Below are 27,513 nucleotides of genomic sequence, written 5' to 3' on the forward strand. Positions count from 1 at the left end.
ATACTGCCAGATTGAGAGGCCTGCTGGGAGCAAAGGTTTCCCCCGTGACTGCAACAGGTGAGGCCCTCCTTATGGACAGTAACCTGTGACAACACACTTGCTGCACCAGACCTTGTTGAGTATTTACTCCAGAAAGGAGATATGCTAAATGGGAATCTATGTCAGGAAATCTAAGTAGTGTTAGCACTTAGCACACCTGTTATAAATTAATTAACTGACCATCAAGTGAATGATGACAAATAAACAGGCGTAGGTTTATAACACCAAATATATAGCAAGGGATTAGTAATCGTTGTATCAATTTTAACTGCCTAAGAATACATAGAGGTGAACCCTGTTTTCAGCATATGAATGGAGCTTTGTTGTTGTGCACAAGAAATACTTAAATACATTTGTTGTGTACCAATGTCTGCTCCCCCTTTCAACAGATATTAATCATAGGATACTTATGTTAATTGCATGGAACTTGCCATTTGATATAACTAGTCTGCACTATGAGAATACTGCTGCTTACTTGAAGCACTCGGCTTATGCTCCACACACATATATTTCCATGCTTTGTCGAGGTTACGAAGAAGTCTTCATCTGATGTTGTGCCGACACAATGAATCTGCAAAATACAGAAATCAAAGTTACAACTGACACCAAAAATAATTCTATGTGATCCACTTCATGCACATACTGTGATTTTGAACTCAGACACTGACCAATTTGACGCTATGTAACACATCCTCTAGGTCTCAATGCCTCTAAGGTAATACACAGGGACTCCTTTCAAGAAGCAGCCTTTACTAAGGTTAACCTTAACTCTCACTCTTTGCACTAAGAACTGCACTAAGAATTGCACTAAGGTTGCCTTAACGACTTACGATCAGCTCTGAGCTTTGTGAAAGGAGGCCCTGATGTGAGCTGTGTTAAAGGGATTCACTTTCTTATTTTTCTATGAAACAAAATTGCACAAGAATGATTTAGTAGAGTTGCCTTTGTCTCGTCATATATAGCCTGATTGAATCAGAAGAGATTTTCAAGTTTTATTAGAATGGGGTTGATTCTCCATAATTCTCTCCATTTTACCTCAGCACTGTACATTTGACTGAAGTATCATGAGAAAAAAAATCTATGCTTTTCAAATGTTCAATATTCAGTTATACACTTGAACTGGATACATAGTATTTGTACAGCTCAGAAACATATCATGCACATCTGTATAAGATAAAGTGTTTGCTAATGTGATTGCTATTCATAAATGGCCATATTGGCGTATGGGAACTCAATCTGACAACCTGTATACTGTTTTGTTGTTCTGGATTTTTTAATTGATTCCATTGTTGCCTTAAGACTGACAAACAAATGGCGACACACATTTTGGCTGTCCTCACAAGATGACATCTTCATGTTTTTCATGATAGTAATTTATTCAGTTTGAAGTTGTGCAAGTACTGGAACTGATCTAATGTGAAAGTGCGAGACAGAATAATATTTCTTTCAAATAACCAAATATCCTTGATGTAGATTTCCTGGATAGGTGGGAAAGACAACTCCAAATGTACAAGAGGTGGTGTCCGTGGACAGATACTCAATTTGCAGTAATCAATTTATTTATGATATTATTAACATACTATTTCATGTATTATCAAATAATCTCAGATAAGGACTCAAACAATATTTGATTCCAGAGGCTGTTTAGTCCAAGGAGTTAAGCATACACTTTCACGACATCAGGGTGTTGATAAGAAACATAAATGCACACATCACTGATGAAAACAGGGTGTCGTTGTTTACATTTTGCTATGTCTCAGAAACAGCTCTAACTAATGTTCTCCTTCACTGAAAATAATAACAAGCATATTTCACATGACAGCTACCCTGCTTTAGTTCTGATAAAAATGCAAAGATAATAGTCTTACCAGCAGATCTTACGGTTCATGTACTTCAGATATCGACAGATTTGACAGTGTAGCTTACAACCAACTTAACACTGACAGATTTGACAGTGATGCTTACAACCAACTTAACACTGACAGATTTGACAGTGTAGCTTACAACCAACTTAACACTGACAGATTTGACTTCAGCCAACTAAACGATGACAGATTTCAAAGTGCAGCTTTCAGCCAACTTAATACTGACAGATATGACAGTGTAGCTTTTGGCCAACTTAATACTGACAGATTTGTAGTGAACAAATAATATATCTATATTACTCATACACAACATTTGTTATTGTGGTATCCATCACAATTAACGTCAAGAAATCAAACCATTCCAAAACAGACAGACAACAGACAGCACAAAGTCAAATAAGATCTAAAAGTTTACAACCTGGTTTACGAACAACATGAACACAGTAAAACAACAATTAACACGTGTAAATGCGTGTCAAGTGAAACATATGGCCCAAGTACCAATACTGGTTCACGTCAACTACCTACTTCTTCTCCAGGATTTCCGTGAAGTTGAGCTGGTTGTGTTGCATAGGTCACTGAAATAACGTAAAAATACATATATCAGACACAGCAAATGGTATAGTATGACACAAAGCACTTCTTCAATGAGCAATTGAACCAGCTTGCATCAATTCAAATAGGATCCTCTGAATTAAATATTTTGTTTGCATGTTTTGTGTTCCAACATTCAAGCCATATGGCAGTGTTTTGTAACATTAGATCGTAACAAATACACTACTGTCACAAGGGCCAAATTCAAGTTTGAGTTGTCCCGCTCACCCTCTTTTTTGTGGGAGTTCATCTACTTAATCACTGAGTATCTCACCTTGCACATCATAAAACAAAAATCAATTCTACCACTTCCAATTTGCAAGGTCTAATCAAAGATTTTCCTCATGCATTAATGGGTCCACCATGATTTAAAAGTAATGAAAATATATTTTCTCAGTATACGATCGTATTAGGTATGTAATTTTACATGATCTAAATATTGTAAGACTCAGCTTCAGTAATCACAAGATGGTGGCTTGTCATCTACTCATACCACTGTTTATGTATTCAAGGTATTTCAGTTAATGTAACAATTCATGTTATCTACCATTGTTTGTAGTAGCAGTCATAACTGCACTGAATTAAGGTATTAAATATATATTTCTTTATTTCAGTTTTGCCTACAAGCTACAGACAAGTCCTTGTACACTGCATACTTCACTGTAAACACAGTGTCGACAGTAATGGATTACATGATAGGAAGTTTCAGGTTTGTTTTGAACTGTTGGAACTGTCTCCTGGTCAAACCACCCTTCCTCATAGAAAACATGGCCAGTCTGTAAATAATCAAGTCTGGACCATATACTCCAGTGATCAACAGCATGAATATCAGTCTATGCAACTGGGATGTGATGACATGTTTCAATTAAGTCATCAAGCCTAACCACTTGATCACGTTTAGTTACATCTAATGACAAATATGAGATGCTGATGACCAATTCTAACTCTTCAAAGGAGGTATGGACCTCAGAGCAAAGATGGACAGAACCCTAATCCATGTGATGCAAGTCTGGCAGACAGCAGAGGAAGTATTGACAGGTTGATGAGCTGGAAGTGGTTGCTGTGAGACTTGCAAATTTCTTCTTTAACCCTTGGAATGAGTTATTTTGTTCATATATTTCCAGAATTTGGTTCTGGACTCATTAATATTTATGTGTGTATTGCACTAGTTGAATGGTTCACACGACATCTATGACAAAGCTGACTGAGATTACAACCTTTGATGTCACAGACATATAGACCGAAGTGATCAATTTCACTGAAAAAATTAGAGACAAAAGGCGATTTTTATATAATTGCTACTGAGCCTCATACATTTATATAAAATAATATGCGGCATCTTTTTGTTTTGAATGAATAAAATGTGTTTGTTTGTTTTTTCTCACCTTAAATGTTTGGAGTTTTTTCCATTGTAATTTGTGAAATGGAAGAATAATGTATTTACTACCTAATATTGTCAAACAAAGTTGATAAAAATTTCAGCTCACATAAAAGTCATATAGCCCATGATGAGAATGTTCAACTGACATAATTTACAAAAACAACCACTTATAATCCACTGAGTGTGGACCTAGGAACAAAGGAGCTATGGCTTTGTTAAAGAAGGAGCTATTTCTGTAGTTATTGAAATACCAGGCAGTGGGGATTGTTACTAGATTTTGCATAAGCTTCCTTCACCTATCTCACCAATGACAATATGCCAAAATATTGATGTCCCTCCCTGTTTGGGTTGTAATTGTGGCGAAAGTATGTACTTTTACATAACAACAAAGTGAAGCAAAAATGTTCCCCACTCAACTGTCCATGATATGGTACCCTGACAAATGAAATCCATTGTGATTTTACAGAGCTGTGACATTCTTATTTACCCTATGAAAATATGTTTTGAAAATTTTGAACAACTTTGAAGGGCAATAACTCCAAAACAAATATATCAAGCACGACTGAAGAAGAAGACATTTAAACACTGGTACCGTCAAAACGTGCAAAAATCTGAAAAAATTATTATGTGTTGATGTCCAGTCTAAGTATACTTGGTCTCAGTGTATTTCGTTACACTCCACCACTGAGTCTAACAAAACCTAGTAGAAGGTTGCGTCAGGTAACCGTTGCGCAAAAAATGACAGTCCAATCAAATGCGAGATGGTTAAATAGATTTAACCAATCAAACAACGGCTACTATTTAGGGATCGGAGGGACTTTCAAATTATTCAGATCACTGACACAGATCTCTCCACAAACAAAAATCAGCATATAACAGTTATTTGACCTGTAGTATATACGCTTTGGGGTTTCCGTTGACATGGTTACCATTAGCTAATATTTCCACAAGATAACATCCTTGAATATTGTCAAATACACTACTTTCAGCGACTGTTTACTCACCATTGTCATGGCTGTACGTACGCCGTGTGCATCACCCGTAGGCGATCGTATGTTAAACAGCATATCTTAAAAGACATGATGGCATAGCTCACTGCTTTTACCATCGTCTCTGCCATGCCTGTGGCTTTGACCCCGAGGTCCATCCATGGTACGACCCTGAACATGTCCAAGTGTTTCAAACCTCTATTGAATAGGCCAATGAACAGCCTGAGAAAATATTCCAGCCAACAAATCTGATCTTGTCCTTTGTGATAAAACCAATGAAATTATTTATATCATAGAATTTTCTGTCCTTTTTGATAGCAAAGTGATTAGCAAGACTTAGGAAAAGCATGACAAATATTAGGACCTCGCCTTTGAAATGTCTCGCTTGCATCCCAAGTACACTGTCGTCAGGCTCCCCACTGTTCTCGGTGCCCTTGGTTTGGTACCTCCTGATCTCTTGGCGCAGATCAGGCGAGTGCTCGGGTTCTCCACCCAAGAACACAGCCCTTCTGACAATCTGGGTAATGCAGAAGGCTGCAGTGTTGGGGAGCCTCCATATTCTCTGGCAGTGTTTCCTGAGAGAAGTCCCATCCGTTGTCTGGGCTGCGTGTAAAGGAGCAAGGGCCCTGAGCTGATGATGAGCCTTACCGGCCTGACTGTGCTAGGATCACTCAAACCCTCTTTGCTACATTTTCATTTTTAATCTGTAAAACATAATAATAGACCATCTATACAGTACATATATTCACTTTAGTGACATGCTCGTAGCACATAAAAAGAGTTCCTGAGTCACCCAATACAAGACAGTTAAAGAAGAAATATTATTGGGAGTCACTGGTGAAATGCTAACTTGTAAAGGTAGGTCTTGAGTTCAGTTCTGAGGTGGGGATGCTCAGGAAGATTGTTACATTCTGCTGCAGCAGAGTAACAGAAGGTTTGACATCCATGTAGAGTTGATCATACTTTGGGGACTTTGAGGAGATCAAGAAGGCAAATATGGAATGAGTATACTTGAGAGGCAGACCATAGCAGAGCCAGAGAGACAACGGAACACAATGCATAAGACTTTGAAGAGAATTCATTGTTCAACTGGTAGCAAACGATGTGATGGAAGAACAGGACATGTGTTTGTACTTTCCTGTTCGTGTGACAATGCATGCAGCAGTGTTGTGAACTCATTGCAAATGCTGTTGCTGAGATCTGGTGGCACCAGTCCATAGACTGTTGCATCAGTTTGATTTCAAGACATCAACAGATAGTGTAACAGTAGCTGCTGAGTTTCAAGTGAAGCATCACCAGATATTTCAAATATGTAAAGGACATGAACGAGGCCTGCACAACATGAGAGAGGTTATCATTGAGTGACAGATCCGCATCTATGATGACACCAAGGCCTCTGACCTTCTTAGAGAAACTGATTAATGATCCATCAAACTGAAAAAAAATGACCTCACACTGACTTCTGTCTTTGACTTTCACAACACGAATACACTCAGTTTTGGCACTGTTGAGTTTTAACCTTTTGCTTAACATCCATTGATTCACTGCATCACAACAATGACCATATCTTTGCGAGCAGTAGAAGAATGGACGGAAGAATGAGTGTACCTTCGAATTGTCAGCACACTGATGTCAGCTGAGCAGGTGATCATCATTGATGTATCCCAGTACCTTGATGTAAAAGCAGAAAATAATACTCGCCACTTGTGACAACAGACTGGTACTTAAACCACTTAAGAGCAGTTCCCACAATCTGAAAGTCACTCCTGGGTCTGTCAATAAGTCTCTGATGATCAGTGGTATAGCAACATCAAGAGGCCGACCTTGTTATCATCAGTGTCCAGTCTTAAGTCATTCAAGACAGTCTCTATGGTATGGTTGGAGCGATAGGCAGACTGGAAGTCATCCAAGAGATTGTGCTAACACGGGTGTTCAGATAGCCTTTCAGCTACAGCCCTTTCATCAAGAACTAAACAATAAACAGGATAGAGCAACACAACAATATACTAAATGGTTTCTGTACTGTACCTTATCCTTATAGAAATACATACCTGAGAAAGGTACATTTTGTGTGTACTCCCCCTTGACAAAAGGACATGAAGGTGAATGACGTTCATGTTCTGACCTGAAACAGACAATTCACCTTCAAGAGTTTGCGCTATCTGCTTCACATCAGCTACACCTTTTTGTGACGAGATCCATTTACAAATACACTTTCAATAAGAAACAAGAAGGCAAAGAGATCAATATCACCACAATGGTGAAATACTCTTCATGAATACATCAACTAGTTATGACTATGTCAAATATACAGCTACCAAAATAATATGTTCCGCAAAAATGCCGGGGATAATGACTAATAGCATAAGGCACCATTTCATAATCCTTTTTTGTCTGTTTCATGAAAAAATATCTAGTACTCTTTTCCAGATATGATCCTGATAAAATCAAACATGCTGCCATGGAAATGGACAAAACATAAATTCTTAACAACCTAAGTACAATCTAGTCTTTATGTGTGTACAGTTGCATGAAAGCATATTTTTTAGTTTTTACAGATATGGTCCCACACCACTATGAACTGAGGTAAAATGAAACTTGTTGCCAAGGAAACAGGCAACAAATTCTTTTGGTAAAGTTTCTAAATAGCAAGAGGCACCACTACAGCCCCTGAGTAATATCCCTGTTTTAGATGAAATGTTTTTTACTTTAGTTCTGCAAAACAAAAATTAAACACCCCTTAAAAGCACAAATGATTTCCTTTAAAATCAAGAAAAATACAAATGCCAAAAATCTGTACATAGCAAAATCACCTCTTTATGTTGTTTGATATATCTCCCAATTATTTTTAAAAAACTGAACACTATTTTATTTATGTTCTAGAAACAAAATAATTATGAACAGGGAATGGACAAACTGGATGGATGGACAGACTGACATCTGATGCCAACAAAAGTCTTGTGTCCAGAGCACTTCAAATTATATAAGCTCAAGATATTGAGTCTTACGAGTCAGAAGTCTCCATATATTGCTGACAATCCTTTTTTTCTAAGGAAACTATTATCAATTCATTAACTTTTAAGGGACCTCATACGATCGTAACATATCATCAATGTTGAGATTGGGTTCAACTGACAACAATAATTACCTTTGATATTTAAATAATTCATCTGAAATGTCCTGAAATTCTTTACATTTCAGAATCTTAATTCAAGTGATCATGACCTCACAAAGATGTCACCAAGAGGCCCTATATCAGAGATCATGTGAAGAGGTTTACTTACACTAGATCACAGTTTTGTACCAGCTGCCCTGATAAATATCAGCAAGCAATAAGGAGTGACACTTACCAAGGTTCATCTGTAGGTTCCCAGCATACCAGACATACATTGCAGGTGAAGCACATAGCTCGGTCATCTCCTGAAGCATTGGGTTGGTGGTAAAAGCCTGCCTGGGCCATGGGATCTGGCAAAGCCCATCTACAATACAAAAACAAAATCAAACATACAAAATGATTTCATGTCATAAATTGGTTCCCCTTTACTTGACAAAATAGTATGCCTAAATCATAAACACAAAAATAGAGCTTTGCAGCTCACGGGATGAACAAATAATCTGATGACATTATGATGGAGACATGTATAGTCAGCCTGAGAAACAATCATAACATAGGAAAGTAATACCCATCGGCAAGCCTGAAAACTGCCAACATTCATGTAAAATTCAGGTTCATAGGGCTTTCATTTGTCAAAGAAATTTTAAACTGTGTAAAAACAGATAAAACAGGGATACTTTAACATTTTGAAAGTCCAAAAATGGGTGCTGATTCTAATTTAAAAAATGCCTCAAAATGTGTTATATCATAGAACATATCTTGGAAACACAAATAGAATCGTCCAGAATATTTAACAGATCTAATGACAACAATGTAGAAACAGAAGTTCAGAGATATCCAAATGTTAAACATTAAAGATTGACAACCAACCTAATAGTAACAAGAGTCATCAGAAGATGATGTAATATACAACCCAAATTAACATTTGGCCTCGGAATAATTCCGTAAGTGTTTGCATGCGACGAGTTTTCCCATATTGACATAGTGGCAGGGAGCGTCATCGCATTTATCCTCAGTCTTTAGATTAGGAGACGTAATACAGTTTGAATGACATTGAATAGATATTCAGTGTTATGTACACTCTAATGCATATCCTTGTTACCTGACAAAAACTTAACTATTTAAACTATTTAACTGCCGTCTTGTCAGAGCTATTGCTTCGGCAATGTTATCCATGGAGGCAGCCATATTGATGATGATGTCATGAGTTTATGTGTACACAGTTCGTTGACAAAATTACTTTTGCAAATTCTATATTTTGACAATCAAAAGGCATTTCCGTATTTATATTCAGACTCATAACGCTCTACATGTAATAGTACTGCACCCCTACTGCACCAATAGGAAATTAAAACATTCTGCTTGTTTATGTAAACAAATTACGTCAAGAGGATTGTGACGTAATTCTCGTCAGTTAGCAGTTCTTGACAGTTGGTAGTTGTTGACTAACTGCGGCGCATGCAAGTAGAGGTTTCTCCGTTGAGAAGAGGTATTTTTTTCGGTACCTACCGAGTGTAACACTACGAATATAAGTGTTTTACTGCCCAAGCTTTGTTTGAGACTTTTATTCATAGACGATTACACTTGTCGATATTAAAATTTAGTGAAGCGTCCCATAAATCTTCTATGACTGACTGTAGAAACTGAAAACTGCTCTTGGTGTTTCGTTTTGGGGAAACCGTCATCTTTAATGTTTGTCATTATTAATTCAGATAAATTTATATGTAATAAATTCTTGTTCATTGTTTCAACCATTTGTGATCAAGTTATTTATTAATCAGTAAAAACTGTAATTAACAGGGTAAAGTGAGAGTGATCCACAGAACCAGCAGGCTACTTAAACTAGTACTTAATTGAAGAATAACTTTCTCATTTTACCCCAGTAAACCGTTACAATGACAAATCCCCCAGTCACCACAAATCTAAATGAACAAATCGCCTAACTGTTACTTAGAAGTACAGATAAACTGTGTATCTTCGCATATTGTGTAAATATTTATGTGTAAACTCAATTCCTGTTATATCTATCACATACATGTACGGCTGGACTTTTGTAAATACTGAGTAAATTTGATCATACACGCAAAATGTCAACTCTTAGCTTGCATACTGTAACATTCAGAAAACCTACTAGAAACCTCCCATATTAAATAACACACACACAAACCAACATTAAAACATTAAAAGAGTTTGAGTGAGGTAGGTATAGTTTGGTTACTCAAAGGAAAATTAGGATAACAAACCACACTCAATTAAGATGAGCACAAGCAAGTACATAACTCAATGGCCGAAACAGTTATCTGTAGCTCTGCTTACAAGTCTAACTTGATGAGAGAATTCTGTCTAAACTGTTTGTAGTTTCTGATCTATCAAAACAATAACATGGAATAGGGATTCGTGACTTTGTACTGCTATGTCAGGTACACACAAATATCAAAGTCAAAAAGAACATATACAAATCTTAAAATGACTTATCGCAAAAGGCAGAAGTTGACTGCCTTAGTTTTGTTTTCCTGAAAAAATAATAGTTATTAGTTTGAAAGATATAGCCTGGACAAGCACCACTATGAACAGAATCAACAGAAACTAAGTAATTTTCTTCAAATTCCTAAATAGCAAAAGGCCCTTCCTTCCTTCATTTGTGCACTGTTATTATTTATAAAAATACAAGTACCCCGACACCTTACATGATTCACTGTGACCCTAATGCTTACTTACTTGTAGTTCATATGCGGCCATTTTGTGAATGTTTCTCTCCGAGCAGCTTCACTGTACATGAGAGCTCTTTCCACATGTCCACTTCCAATATCAGGCAGAGTGCTGGGAAGCAGGTAACACAGGCGGTCACTGATGGCTGATGCAATTGACAGTTCTGGGCTATGAACATTACTTCGTTTTAGCTCATTTACAAGGCCAGAACACACAGACTTCAGAACCATGTGAGGCAGTGTGATGCACACTGATGCCCACTGAAAAATACAAACATAATGCCATAAAAAAATATGTGAAAACAAGCCAAAATCTACAAGCAAAGGCTCACTGATATTCCCAATGATCAACCATATTCAGTAATGAATATTCCTAACACAATAGAAGACATGTAGCAAACATTGACCTGCATCTTCCCAATGAACAACGAGGCCACTACCAAAATCTGAAAGCAACCCATTACATAATTACTAACATAATGAACAAATTTTATGATGGACTTTTTCTGATTTTAAGAAATGTATCTTGTGATAAATAGTGGGTTAAAATGTCAACAATGTATCTTTGCACTACATTTCTTCCATAGATATTGACGGTCATGCCAACATTTGAAAATAATCCATTCAAATGTGTAAGTCATTATAGTCTGTTTCCGATAAAAACGTACCGACGAATTTCACTATACACAAACAAGTAGATCAAAGTTTCTCTACATCACAACCTGGCCCCGGGATCATGAAAGTGTCTTAAGTCCATATTTTGTCTTAACTCGGAAAATTTAGACTTAAGCCTAAATTGTGTCTTAAATCGGGGATCACATAGCTCAGTCTTTGAGAAAATCTCAAGTCTAAGACCAAATTTGATCTGCACTCTCTCATTTTTTCATCTTTCTGTATCTCTCTCTCCTTATCTCTCCTCTCCTCCCCATCTTTGTAAAAATAATATTACTTATGTTGTGCATGTACTGTGAAATAGAGTAAAGAAAAGACATCAAGATGCAAAGTTCCACTACATTTCTGGAAAATATATATTTCAATGTTTTAATAAAATATTTATATAAAAAGAACAAAAAGATCTTTACTAAATAATAATTCTTGTCCACGTCTTAGAATAAAGAAGCTATGTGAGAATCACTAGAAATGTAAACCTTAAGTGTGCTTCTCAATATATGTTAGGTCATCTTGTGTTTTTTAAGAGTAACCTGACCCATGAAGGTCCCAGGGTAGAATAGGCCTTCAGCAACCCATGCTTACCATAAAAGGCGACTCTGCCTGTCGAAAGAGGCGACTAATGGCTCACTGACTTGGTTGACACATGTCAACGGTTCCCAATTGCGCAAATCAATGCTCATGTTGTTGATCACTGCATTGTCTGGTCCAGACTTGATTATTTACAGACCGCCACCATATAGTTGGAATAATGCCGAGTGCGGCGTAAAACTAAACTCACTCACTCACTCCAAGAGTACCTGCATTTGAGGTTTTTGTTTTGGATGGACAGGTTTTACTTTTCGCTAGAAAGAGTTTCTCCCAGGTTTTACTTTTCTTTAGTAAGAACACTTCACAGGTTTTACCACTATCAGGCTACTATATAAGGCTAGCCTAACTATTATGCAGGCACATCCTACGACTTTAATGTAAAGGTCAGTGATTGAAAACTACAGTATGCTCTAATTGGCACTAGGCAGTACACTAATTATTATGCAGACCAACTCTAAGTTTTCAAAGGCTAAAGGTCAGTAATATAAAACTTCAATATGCTCAGACTGACACTTGGCAGTCGCATTTCCCCCAACTCAGTAACACTAGAGAAGGTACTCACTTAGTTTAAAAGACGACTGTCCCATTTCCAGCGTGTAAGTTTCTCCAAGTGTCCAATATATATTCCACTAGGTATCCAGTTTGACTGACGTGTGTGTTGTTTACATGCTTATGACCTACTGACCCCATACTATTTTGGTCCTTTCGCTTAAATATGACCAAAGCGGACATCAGAGAAAACAAGCTATAGTCGCCAGTCCAGATTCACTTCGTTAGTAAATCTGTATTTCTAAAATACTCTAATTGCCTTTTCATGCCTATATGCAATAAGGATAACATCTTTCATCATGTATGTGTAGAAAGATCTGAACTAACCTATCTAACTTCATGATAAAATATTACCAACTCCTACGTGCAAAAGAGATATTTAAATATAAAGTAATTATTTTTCACTACTTCCGTAGTAAGGGACTGAGAAAATGCTAAACTCTCAGTGTATCGAAAACTTACTTAACACTAACAATAATGTAATGATACTATGAAAAGTGGACTACAAACTGACATAACCTAAAGGTGGGTGCAAGCAATACATACTGCGGTCAAAACACAATTTGCCAAGCGCACTAATCACTTGAATCAACGGCCACCATTTTCAATGCAAATGTAGCGACACCATTACAGTACCAACCTTAGATGTTTTATGGTTTCCTTTCGTGGCCTCATGGGTAGATTCTATTCCTCTCTCCAACTCTTTTAGAACTTCCTCTACACTGTCTACACCTGGCAGGTCAGCATTCATCAATGCTTTCAACAACTGTCCAGCCTAGAAACCAAATATTAAATCAGTTAAGTCAATATATTTTATACAAGGATAATTATACAAACACACTTGAAATACCAAGTTGCAAATACTTAACAAAATAGATGTTTCCTCATTTCCATTTTTAAGTCAGAGGGCATCTAGGTTAGAACATTGGCCTTCAGTAACCCATGCTTGTCATATGAGGCTACCAACAGGATCAGGTGGTCAAGTTCGTTGACTTGGATGACACGTCATTGGTTCCCAACTGTGCAGATCAATGCTCATGCTCTTGATCACTGGAGTGTCTTGTCTAGACTGGATTATTTACAGACAGCCACCATATAGGTGGAATATTGCAGAGTGCAGCAGTTAACTAAACTGACTCACTCAAAGGCAGAGATCAAAACAAAACTGACGAAAGATAATCATAATACAAATCCACGCATATAATCAAACATCTCCCTTCTGAAAGTAATGCCCCACTGTTAATGTTACATGAGACCTAAAATCTTGTTAAAGACAACTAAACTCAATTCTTTGGTACTCTTTCTACCAATGCATATGAAAGACTTCTGGTTGGTAGTAAATGGAACACCATCTTTTTTAAAAAAAACCTTGTGGTTAATTAATACCAAGCGCTCAAAAGTTGCTAAAAAGCCGTCTGCTTCTCTATCACCCGCAGACTGGTTACGTAAGTCTGTCACCAGAGCCCTGCAGTGACGTTATAGAAGGAACGATTTTCAGTTAGTCATATAGAAAATGTGTAGGAAGCTTGTCATTTTGCTGATTTCTCGATGTCACCAAAGACATGCCAAATTGTTGTGTTGCCGTCAAATGCTCCTTTGGGTCGGGCGATAGTGTCACTAAGCACAGATTTCCACCTGACCCCGTAGTTTGTGCATAAATTGGTTGATTGTGGGTACAAAGCGAGCGTTGTGGAAGCCTGTGGTATATACTAAATCGGATGGTTCGCCCCCTCCAACTCCAGGAAAGAAAATGGAGTTCAAGTTTCATCAGGTTTAAAAAATCAAGACTGCTCAGTACACATTGCTGACCAAAAGGATTTTGCATGAACTTAACGATTTCTTCCTCAGGAGCGAGGTTGTGGTCAAAGTGACAATATCATTGTAAGTAATATCATATCGATCCCCGCCTCGCTTCCAAGAGTGAAATTGTTATATTATAAGCAACGTCATGTAAAATCCCAAGGTCCATCTATAAACTACATATTTTACTACCAGTGAAAAGTAATTTTGCTTTTGTAAGTCGGTGAAAAGAAACTTAAATAACATTCATCCTTAGACAGGATGCCGCCATTTTTGAAAATCGTGAAGTCAAATCCATTTGAATTAATGAGATTATGGTTTGTTTTCATCAAGTTAGAAAATCATAACTACTTTCTACTAGTAGTTTTTGAATCATAACCAAAAGGAGTTTGCATGAAACAACCTGTAACATAACATAAGCGGGGTCGGGGTCTAAGTGAAAATACTGCGCGATGAATTTCTTTACTTGCTAAATTTACTTGGTTTGTAACGTTCACTCACCAGTATGTAGACACTTGTCAATATATGTCTTTATACTTGGTCTCATAATCCTAATTACTTTATAATCATACTTGTATGCATTTTGAAACTGAATAAAAAGAAGTGATCTGCGAATGTAAACAGGAATGTCATATGTAGACATTTTATAGTTTGCCTATATGAATCATAATTTGCATGCATGAACTAGTGTATGTCTTCTGCATCATTACAATTCAGGATGAAAACAATGATTCAGTTGAAAGTTACAACTTAATAAAAACAAAATGCAAATATTAAAATTAAAGTTATTGGAGCAATGTCGTGCTATTACCTTGTCCGAGGAATTCATCCATCAATATCCACAAAAACGAGTGATATATAATTCATCTGCAGATTTCCCAAGTGATGTGTCTTTTAACAGTCTAATATACGAAAACGTGATGTATCGTTTCAGGTTTTTCACATTGCTGTATAGTATCATTGGTCACCAAAGATAGCACACCTGGCAACTAATTGCATAATGTGCATCATTCTTTCACAAAAGTTATTTAGTTAGCCAATAATGAACAATCAATCAATGTATTGGCGGTTAATCCTTTGAAAGAAGGGTGTTGTTTTTACATAGACACAGACACGACAGAGTGTATTGAGTAAAGATTCGCAAATGTACATACATAAACACTGCCTTTTGACAAATCCCCCATTTAAATCCCCATAAAACTAATTAATCAATCAGCATGTTATCGGTTGATCCTTTGATCGATCCAGACACAAGAAATGCCAAATGGGGGCCTTTGTCGGGTAATCAAAGTGGCGTTACCACTAATTATACCTGTTATAAATCATTAACTGAGCATCAAGTGAATGATGACAAATAACATGTAGGTTTATACCACCTAACACGGATTACAACCTAGCGACACCAAGTGATTTTGACAGAATCATCTATGAAAACAAGGGTTGTAACTCGAAAACTAGGCAAAGCAGGAGACAAAACTAAATGATAGTAGATTGTGAGAACATATAGCTTTCATTTTTCACAACAGCTTTTGCGATTTTGAGGTTTGTACAAACCTGTAAGCAAAATAGTTTACCTCCTGAAATGTAGATGAATTCTGCATAGGTCCTCACATCTATACCCACTATTACGTCATGGAGACGCGCCGCTCTGATTGGTTGAAATTTCATTTGCGGCTGAGAACTGTGCACTGTTATCAAAAAGGTCGATTTAAGGTAATTAAAGATCGAAATGAGCAGTTTTAATGACGGGGTTTGATTTATAACGATGTCAATGAGTGATTTATGCATCTGCACCCCGTAAAGTATATGTGATCTTTAAACTATGTTGCACTCCGTAAAGTATATGTGATCTTTAAACTATGTTGCACCCCTTAAGTATATGTGATCTTTAAACTATGTTGCACCCCGTAAAGTATATGTGATCTTTAAACTATGTTGCACCCCGTAAAGCATATGTGATCTTTAAACTATGTTGCACCCCGTGAAGTATATGTGATCTTTAAACTATGTTGTAATTGTATTGCATAATCTCTGTTAAGGTTAGCAAATTTTGTTTCAACAATAATAACTTTTCAGGAATTAATGAGAACTATCATGATCTAAGTAAGCTGGTGTTTCAATATGTTTATGCTTTTGGAGTCATTTAATCTGGTATTTCTTCAGTCATAGACAGCCCTGTAGAGAACTTTCAATAGTTAGTGTTACTATTAACATGCAAGCATATCTCCCCTTTCATCTCACATTACATCAATAACATCTCAGGCGTCTGAGATAAAACATCTCTAAATGATGATACGCCATTAAAATCTTACCTCCTGTTTTGCTTGGCATTGTTTGACAGTGAAATTACCATGTGTATTTTTTCATTAACTATGCCAGAAATAGCAATCAGCTGTGCAAAGCTTCCTCCATAACTCCTGGTGATTCAGTAAAACTGTCAAGTCATGCACAAAAATCAAATACCCTTTGTTATGTCTCCATTAGCCATGGGCACATTACATATATTTCATCTGAGCTATTTCAATATTTACCAAGCCATGGAGTGTAAATTAAGCTTGATGTCAATCCTCGTATGCCTGATAAAATAGCTTCAAACTACGTTAATGCTATGATTGTAAAAATAATATCTGAAACTTCAGTTCAGCACTGTTGTCTCGTTAGTCATGGGACCAAGACAAAATATCAAGTTATCCGACCTTCAAGACATCCAGCCTGGGCGTATCATCACTCATCGCTTTGAAAGAAAACAACACAAAAAGTAGATTTCATGTATATTTATTTGCATACATAAAACATTGCTTGATTGATACAAAAGTTGGACTTATTCAACAAACAAAATGAATTCTGAAACTTTAGATTGACGGGCATTTGATTATGGCATGACAAGTCTTTGTAACTGTTGCCTTCCATCTCTCGAATCTACAAATCTTGTGAAAGCTCCCAGAGCCTCTGTACAGCGCTGTGTCATAAGTATTCGCAGAAGTCCAAAATGGTGGACATAAACAAACACTCCACTCGCATTTTCAAAGGGATTTCATAACAGAAAATGTTAAAATTTTTACCTTAATACTTGGTCAGTTGTCCCTTGCTTTGTACACAAGCCATGATACATCTCGGGAAGGAAGAGTATAAGCTCTTGATATATTCAAACGTGAAATCAGTCCAAATAGCATGAAGTTCCTGGAAAAATTCCTGGGGGTGTTGATGTTCTGGGCACGATTTTCATAGAATTCTTGATTATAAGCCACACATTCTGAATGATGTTAAGGTCAAGTGACTGGGCTGGCCATACCATATCATTTATTTGTTTTTCCAGTTTGTACTGTTCTGTCACTTAAGCCCGATGCACAGGAGCATTGTCGTCTTGAAACCTGTACGTTTATTAGGTGAATTGTCTATCTAAAACAGGCCACAGATGGTCATCAAGTATGTGAAGGTATTTGACAGGTGTTATGTTACTTTCCACCATGCATAAGATACCCTTACCGTGTGACACAACCCCAGATCATAACAGACACCTTACGTTGACCAGCACACACATTCACTTGAGGTGCTACATTTCTTCGGTCAATCTCCACACAAAAACATGGTTATTTTTTCCAATAACCATCTGTGACTCATCACTAAAAATTATGTTCTTCCAGTCGTGGTCAAAAGTCCATCTTCTTCTCTCAACACACAATGACAGACATTTTCTTCTGTTGACTTCCATCACACATTATTTTCCCAACAACAGGCCAGTAAATTTTATTCCTGTAAAGAGTTTACTGAACAGTAACAGGTCCTTGTCCTTGCCCTCATTATATATGGTAGCTATATCCCTCAAGACTTTCCCTTTGTTCTTCTTGAATGTTCGAAATAAACTGGCCTCACTGCGCTGACCAATCTTCCAAGGTCATCAGGATCTATGAGCATTTTCTACACTTCCAATGTCACGAAAGTTCTTGTAAATATAACAAATTGTAGATTCAGTCAATTTGAAGATCTCCACCAATTCACAGTTCTTACTGCCCTCATATTTCAAATCTACAATTGGTCTTTTAGCAGCACTATCAATCGCCCGCGATCGCCGACTTTTGTTTGTTGATGTTCGTCTGCGCGGATTTGATGGAGCAGACGACAATTTTGTGATGTCATACAGGAAGTGGAGTAGCATGCACTGCTACGGGCAGATTTTCACAGATTTTTATCGATACTAAAGTAATTTACTTTTTGTTTAAATTTTATTGCACACTTTTATTATCACAAATTTACAGTAAATCGCCAAATATATGTAAAGAGCAAAAGGCACCACTTCAAGATTTGGCTCATGTATCTGAGAACATCTATCAAAAGATATCAAATGATCTGTGAGTTGAGCTCTGGAAATTAAGCCCATCCCTTCCTTTTGAGGGTAAGTCCAAATTGTTTCCATAGAAATCGGGAAAAATAACAAGAGTCATCAGAAGACCACATATCCCCCCCCAACCCCCCACATATTTGAAAGGACTTATCATATGACCATTCCTCCCTTTTGAGACAATGTCCGAATCATTTCCATGGAAACCAAGAAAAGGATAAGTCACGAAAATCTGTAAATAGCAAAAGGTACCACTTTGGGGTATGTCACAAGTTTGGCTGAAAGATAATAAGAAGTTTTCGAAACTAAGTCCAAATTATTTCCATGGAAACTGGAAGAAAATAAAATTGACCAAATTCTGCAAATCTCAAAAGGCACCACTTTGAGATCTACCTCACATATCTCACATATCTGGCTGAGAGATATTAAGGCGGAAATAAAACCCATCTCTCCATTTTGAGACTATGCATGAATCGTTTCAAACCAGAAAGGCGACTCAGCTTGTCGTAAGAGGCGACTAACTGGATCGGGTGGTCAGGATCGCTGACTTGGTTGACGCATGTCATCGGTTCCCAGTTGCGCAGATCGATGCTCATGTTGTTGATCACTGGATTGTCTGGTCCAGACTCGAATATTTACAGACCGCCGCCATATAGCTGTAATATTGCTGAGTGCGGCGTAAAACTAAACTCACTCACTCACTCACTCAAACCAGAAAATGATAAGTCACCAAAATCTGTAAATAGCAAAAGGCACCACTTTGGGGTCTGTTATACATGTCTATCAAGTCTTGCTGCCAGATATTAAAACGTTTTCGAGCTGTGCTCTGGACACGAAAGACACCTCTCACTTTTTGAGACGGATCTCTCACTTGTTTCGACAGACCATGAAATACCATCAACTTGATGCATCAACTTGATGCATCAACTTGATTCAAGACATCCATATCAAGTGAAAAGTGCTTGAATAATGATAAATTATGAATGATTCTGCTGGGACTGAGATGTTATATCAAGAAAACCAAGATGTTGATTCATCAGAGTTCAATACAACTGTGCTCAACTTTAATATCTATCGGGATTAGTAAACTTAATGTACCTCAACTAGTGGTAATTCACACTTGATAAGATCTTCTGAGTGCTTGACTGGGATCTGTAGAGCGGTGTCAAGGAGCAGCACCCCCCTGAGATCCTTCCTGACCCCCAGTGCATGGGCATCCCAAAATACAGTTTTCTCTTTTTCTGACAAGTAGACACAGTGCAGGTTTCCATGTTTCTGTCCAACTGCAACAAAGCACACCAAACATAAAAACACAACATATTTATTTATACCTCTTACCCCTTATTCTCTTACATCACACACAAATGTGATTTAAGATGATTGCCTAAGCACTCTTCTATTATTTTCAATTTATTCCACTCACTTACAAGCAAGGTACATTTCAATGTGCCCTGCTGCTAATGGCAACTCATTCAGTACTTCGTGGCAGTACTTCTTTACCCCAAATAATATTGCATCACGCATGATGCACTGAAATTAAAGATGTTTTGAGAATGCAAACTGATGAAAGGGAGATAACTCTAAATCTGTTTTTCTTGTGTTGTCTGCAAAATCTAACGGTGGTTACGCAAAGATTTGCCTTGCATTCTGATCAATAAATTTTGACAAAATGTTCAAATGTAGTGCCTGTGAACATTAAGAACTGGAATTACACTGTGGCAACTTTACTACAACAATACCTGTGGGGAAAAACAGCAGGATGCAAGATTCGAATTGTTTGATTCACACAGGTTACCATCCAATACCCATGCTTCAAACACTTCAAAATTATCATTGAGGTATTCGGTAAGATAAATATATTGTTTACTGGTCTCTCAGGGCCCATGGGTTGATGTACTCTCAATGTTTGTCTACGTTCCCTGATATAAATATATATATAATATGTAACAGAATTAGCATGATCACTATATTTTGTCATGCGTAACTGACAAATGTAGAATGAGTTCATCATATAGGGAAGCATTATCACTATCCCCAACTGCAAGGCATATCAGAATTATATTAATTCTTACAGTAAAGAATAATACGGAAGTAATTGTTGACTTTATAGATAGTCTTATAAAACCTGACAAAAGTGTAAGCACTTCGCTAGTTGGAGGCCAGCTGTAAAAATGATTGAAAGGGAAATACAAATTTATAAAATACTCATGGAAATGAATAACGGAACACATGAAAGTACAACTACAAGTGTTCCTTTATTCTTTTCCATGTTTCTTCACAAGGCATATATTGCACTGTGAGTGAAATTCTGAAAATAAATAAAGGAACACTTGTACTTCAATGTGTTCCCTTATTCGTTTCCATGGGTATGTGAAAAGTATGCTGGTTTCTCAATCATAAGACACAACAGATGTAAATGAAAGTAGATTTCAACATAAACACTAGAGATGATAATAAAACTTTGAACTTTTTACCCCAAAAAAGATTGCTATACAAAATGTTTGAAAAACATATTGCAACATAAAAGGTATAATGGTAAAATCATGCAGTCCTTGTATGGCTGTGCAATATCATCAGTAAACCGGTATAAAATAGTACAGTATCACACAATACAAATATTGCGTTATGGTTCTGATTCAGCAACATCCAGAGTTAGCTGCCCTTGAATTATCTGACCTTGATTTTCAAAGCAAAAGAAATGGGGTCTAAAAGTGACAAACATAACTTTATTTCTCTTTGTTTCAAATGAGATTTTTCAAGTGGAAGTATCTGTATAAAAGGTTCCAGATATTCTATTAAATTCTTTTAGCATTGTGGGTTTGAATGGTTTCACATGCGACAGTTTGGAGGAATTAAATGGCCTCAAAAAGACCCTTTTTTTTATTTGGATTTGTTGGTTGGGGGCGCAAACAGTCCCTGCCATTTAAACTGGTTGAATGTGTCTCTTTGGTGAATTTTTTCTCTACAATACAGATTTGGATTATATTAAGTGAACATTCTACTTTCAGCAAAGACCCTTGATGTGAACTGTCATATACTTAAGATAAGAGTACCATTTGTGTACCGATCTCTATTAAACAGAAGCAAGACTGATAAATGGAGGTATAGTCATCATGATGCTCTTGAAATGTTCAATGACCATGTGTGTAATCTGGAATAATTATCCTGCTTTACTTCATAGTTAATGCAGAAATCAACATTCCTACAAATCACTAGTTAAAACACATTCTATGATTTAACTGAACAAAATGTTCATAAACTGATACACTTTCCATTAAAATCAATTTTTTATGTAACAGAGCACACTTGCAGCAGTTGTACTAAATGTTCAATGGGAACAATGTTCTAGGGGGCAAAAAGGCCACTTCATTCTCCCATTCTCTAAACAGGGACCTCTGAAGTGGCACATGGTCCTAATCAATGGTATCATCTCTGTAGCACAGTGCAGCAAAATTTCCAGAAATAATGTGTAACGCTGTGTCCTACTCCTAGGCATAATTTCACCCCAGACCATTACGGAACCACCACCAAAATCAATTATAGGCCACAACAGCAGCATCTGCAAAATGTTCCTGACATTGTCTGTAGATTCTCAACCGGCCATTATGAAATGAAGCATTGAACTGGCTTTCATCAGTTAACAACACTGAAGACCACTGACGTAGATTCCAGCTCTGAGGACATGTGCACCATAGTAAATGTGCTTGGCAGTGACCTGCTGTCAGTGGTGGACAACAGCTGGACGTTGAAACTGAGACCAACAATATATTGTGACATCAGAAACCGGTTGCTTAGTGCAAGGTTGATGAGGTAACGATTATATCTCTGTGTGGTAATCCTAGGACACCCTGGTCTCTGAGCATAAGCAACAGTCGCCTGATACAGCGAGTGAGCTTGACCTTAATTTGAAATTTTGAAAAAAAAACGTCACATCCTTTCAAGTGGATTTTTTCTGTCAAAGAGCCCTAAAAGCATGTGCATGTCAACCAATTTGCACATGATCATACCCCAATCTGCATCACGTGATAGGCATGACAATATGCAATGCACAACTTCAATCATTGACCACATGCAATTTGAAATTAACACCTATGAGGCATATATGCCATAAACAAGGTGTATTGTCATATGAGCCGGCCAATGAAAAGATTTCGTTATACTTGAATGCACACCCAATGGCTCTGACTGGGTTCAGTAACCCGGGTTCTTCTTTTCGAGCGTAGTAGTCCCAAGTACAAAATATTGCACTTTTGATTTGTGATTATACGCGTATAATTTTCTTTATTTGTTTTTTCTTAATCAGCAATGCATTTTATATATCATGAACAAGTGATAACTGTTTTAATTAGGTTTGTTTCTTGGGTTGCATGTGACCTTTAAAGTAAGTATCATTTAGAGGCATTCCCTGGACAAGGTTGTCAAAAAGTGTCCCCATTGTATGTAATGTTTCTTTACTGATGTCTATTTTGGAATGTTTACAATTTTGCTTTGACATTCAGGTTCATGGTTTAATCATACTACAGTGTTCACAAATAGCGTCTGACCCTCTGACAAATCTGGCATATTCGCCAGTGGTCAGATAGCAATCACCAACCCGCCAGTCCCAGTGTCTGACTGAATATTTCACAATGTCTTTGTGTGAAGTTGTTATTTGCGGCATGTGACACTTGTTTGCTTTTTTGAAATCTTATGTTTGTTATCATGTAATGTTAATAATTTCAATGCCAATCATGAGAAATTTTAAATCTGAAATGTTTGTTGAAATTTATTCTGTGGGTCTTGTAAATTTTCAGTGGGTCAGACAGACATCTGAAACTTACAGGACCCAATGTCCTGCTACTTTGAAACACCATCGTGAACACTGTACTAAAGCCAGATCCATGTGACAAACAGACAAGCTGGCACATAACCTGCAGGGACTGAGACAATGGACCATTTTCAGGATTATTCACCATTTTCTGAATGTAGCATGGGCCACTGCCCTTGTATCAATAGTAAACTTAATAATTTCAACAGGGGATCTCTTGTTCTAATGTACAAAATGGCCCATGGCCCCTGCCTTTCCCAATCCTTGACCCTGTATTGTTAGCATTCAACACACATTGCCACCAAGTATCTGGTATAATGCAAGTGTTGCATACATTAATTTCACTAACTTTCAATGGGACTGGCCATATAAGTCATAGATAACAACATATGTCACATGTAAAATGTATTTTCTTCACTTTTTGCCATTTTCCAGTGCCATGATAATTGATATTTCAATGGAAATGGACACATTTTCAACAATATTTTATCCTATATTATATATTGGGGCATACAGACTCGTTTTAGCTAATTATGGATGCAAGAAAAAGAAGTATTATCTGTTACGAATACACCTGAACTAGCCCCAAGCCTTACAGATTACGCAGATTAGACAGGTGAGGTTGGGGACATACATGGGATCACCTACAATGGACATAGCTACTTCTTAGTTAGGGGAGATATAACTTGAATAAGGGTCCGGGATGGAGCTTTAGTGCCTTGGGAATACTCAGTCCAGATATCTTGAACGTGCTTATTAAATATCCCTGTCTTTTGCAGTTGGTAGCGCGACAGTTGACCCCAGGCCCCAGTAAACGCAAGAGTCGTACACGTTATCCATGATGAACAACTTATGAGTCATGCCCTTCAGATGATGTCTTTTATAAGATCATATGGAGGGTGAAGATAACATTATACGGAACAGTTGACAGTGAGTGAACAGTGTCAGTTAACAGCATATGCTTAAGACAACATGTAAATGAATTCGCTCACGATAATCCGAACATAATTCTTTTTCAGTGTCAAGTAAGAGCATACGCTTAAGACAACATGTACATTAATTCACTCATGGTAATCTGTTCAAAGAGTTGTTAAAACAACACATTCACTTTAATCACTCAGTGAACCATGCGAATAACAGTTCAGTTTGGGAGCTGAAGAAAGTTCTAGTTTTCATAATGTTAGCAGGACTCCGTGAAAGGTGGCTAATGTGTGCTGAAAATATTGACAAATGTTCCACACATGGAAACAAGCGAAAATACGAAGGACGACATCATTTGTGACATGGAGACATGCGAAAATAAGAAGGAAGACATTATTTGTCAATTCGTTACATGAAACATATTGGCATAACAAAGGTGAAACTTGAATTCATCATATTGGATTTGCGTGCTATTCTTACATTGGATTAATGTGCAGTCTAAGTAAACTTAAGTCTCAGTGTACTCCACTACACTCCACCACTGAGTCTAACAAAACCTAGTAGAAGGTCGCGTCAGGTAACCTTTGAGCGACAAATGGCCGTCCAATCAAACGCGAGACAGTTAAATAGATTTAATCAATCAAACAACGGCTACTATTTAGGGATCAGAGGGACTTTCAAAATATTCAAGTCACTGACACAGATCTCTCCACAAACAAAAATCCGCACATAACACAGTTATTTGACCTGCAGTGTATACGCGTTGGGGTTTCTGTTGACATTGTTACCATTAGCTAATATTTCCGCAAGATAACATCCTTGAATATTGCCAAAAACACTATTTTCAGCGACTGTTTACTCACCGTTGTCATGGTTGTACGTACGTTGTGTGCATCACCCGGAAGAGAGGGTACGCTAAATAGCATTTGGAATCGTTCAGGTACGAACCTTTTCAAGATAAAAAGTTCACAAGGGATGTGCGAATGTGCACTTTTGCGATTTGGTAAGCTGTGTTCTGATTGGTCAATCTCAAACATTACCCGACGCGACTTCCCATAAGGTTTTGTCAGACTCAGTAGAGGAGTGTAACGAAAAGTACTGAGGATAAGTTTACTTAGGCTGGATTAATGTGTCAATTCTGTGGATACGATACAACGAAATGTAAGTACACATTTTATTTCAGTTTTACATAGTATCGTTTTGCAGATTTATCTTTTAGATTTTAAAAACTATTACATAAAATGTCCTCTACCACAGGATCTCCATGATCAGTAGCACTTGCATGTTCACTCGCTTCTCACTGACACTAATATTACTTTCATAATTTCTTTCATAAATCAATAGTACATGTAAAGACATATGGTCAGTGTGTTTTTGTCATTTATGTTAGAGGAACTTAAGTTAATATGTCTTTGTATGTACTTCTCAGGGCCGGTTTAGGTCAAATATCTGGGGCCGGTTCGGGGGTAATTCATGTGTTATGAACTGCCTGGAATCAATAATTAAAACTCTGAGGCACACAGCTTCCAAACAGAGAACATTTGCCACATATGGAATGTAAACAAGTGTTCTATACATTGGAAAGTGTCACATACTGTGTTTGCCGAATCAGTTTCTATCACAAGTTGTGCGTAGGATATTAATAAAAAGCGTCTTAGGGGACATAACTATATGGGATTCCTAATGTTGCATTAATTCATCCAAACTTTTAAAATTTTTTTTGTAATCTAAATGTGTAATTGTTTTTGGAATCAGTTATATGGATGCTTCAAGGAGGCTGATAGTTGTATTTACTGAGAGCTGTGCATTATTTATTTTGAGACGTGTGGTGTGATACAGTGCCTGAAGGTTATACCAATGGTGTGACAATACAAAAGGAAAGATAAGGATCAAACAATGTTCAAACAAATAAGAAAAATGTCAGACTTCAGGTGAATGAAAAAGCATAAAATTATTTTATTGTAAGTACTAAGACACCAACAGTACACTACAATATAAATACAGTGTTAGAACGAATAGTCAATTAGATCTGAAAGTGGAACAACTGAGTATCTACTGGTTTCCAACAGGATATATATTATAACCTTACGAAACATTATTTCTGCAACAACCCTTGACCAGTCATTTGAATAGACAATTCAATACTGATAAATTCGCGTACATCTATACAAATGACAAATATATTCCGAGTTGTTTATATACAGCACTCGAGTCATACAAAACATTCTAACATTTCACAACGCATCATAAGACTTAGGCCTGTACACATAACTAGGCAGGCGTTTCTAAAACCTTACCCGATAGGTCAGATTTTTGTAAGACTATCCCTGATGTTGCATCCAATATCTTCAAAGACGGTTCTTTTGTAGTTAAGATGATGGAATTAAGAGACGAATGGTACGTTACACCTGTAACTGTTTCCCCAACGGATAAACATCCGTCTTCCCCGACGAACCACTGCTTGTCAGTGGCCGCCATGCTACCATCTAAACTCTCGTTCTCAAAATGACATCACGACTAATTTCGGAACTTCATTTTTTCTGCTATTATTAACGTTTGGTTATCATTTTGTTAAATTTAACGGTGCATGTACATGTATAGTATAAACACACACGTTTTCAAGTAAAAACATCACTTTAAGGCATCAGTTTTACAAGTGACGTCACGTGATAGTTTCGAATGATGTTACCCACAATACCATTGTTTGCTAGTACGAGTGACAAAAATTCTTTAATTATTCATAAGACGCGAATTTTTTGTTGACTTTCATACAGTGCCCAAATGTATCTTTTATATTGCCCAGATGAAGATTTTCTCACTGTATTCCATAGTCTTTTTTTCTGTTGGACCAGTTCTGCTGCCCAGGGACCCCTGCTGAAACGCCACTGTGTTAAAACGTGGATGACTTCCACGGTCAAAAACTGCACGTTACACTTTGGTCTGACACATCCCCAGAAATACAGTTATGGTATTTAAAATCTAGAAATACATAAATCTGCAAAAATGCATTATCGTTTATAATCTAAACGGAGGCTTCACGAATCATTTTGTTGTTGTTGTTTGTTTTTTTATGCCAAGGGGGCTGAGCAATTTCTCCTATCAATAACTTGTGTGTAGGTCAGAGGGAATTAAAACAGGCTTCCATG

General features: G+C 37.1%; 1 protein-coding gene across 3 annotated transcripts in view; it reads right to left on the minus strand.

Annotated features, from left to right (window-relative positions):
* Positions 1–26,869, minus strand: part of LOC137293797 (baculoviral IAP repeat-containing protein 6-like) — a 166,692-nt gene extending 139,823 nt beyond the window's left edge. For all 3 annotated transcript variants that reach the window (XM_067824541.1, XM_067824540.1, XM_067824539.1), the window contains exons 1-8: positions 26,665–26,869; positions 19,738–19,922; positions 13,141–13,275; positions 10,702–10,952; positions 8,219–8,347; positions 6,920–6,993; positions 2,433–2,482; positions 515–610 (exon numbers count right to left, since the gene is read on the minus strand). In XM_067824541.1, the coding sequence (XP_067680642.1) occupies positions 515–610; positions 2,433–2,482; positions 6,920–6,993; positions 8,219–8,347; positions 10,702–10,952; positions 13,141–13,275; positions 19,738–19,922; positions 26,665–26,845 (1,101 nt within the window). In that variant the 5' untranslated portion in view covers positions 26,846–26,869. The remainder of the gene's footprint in view (positions 1–514; positions 611–2,432; positions 2,483–6,919; positions 6,994–8,218; positions 8,348–10,701; positions 10,953–13,140; positions 13,276–19,737; positions 19,923–26,664) is intronic.
* Between the last annotated feature and the right edge of the window lie 644 nt (positions 26,870–27,513).

Source organism: Haliotis asinina, chromosome 8 (genome assembly GCF_037392515.1).
Source record: "Haliotis asinina isolate JCU_RB_2024 chromosome 8, JCU_Hal_asi_v2, whole genome shotgun sequence".
NCBI classification, from domain to species: Eukaryota; Metazoa; Mollusca; class Gastropoda; order Lepetellida; family Haliotidae; genus Haliotis; species Haliotis asinina.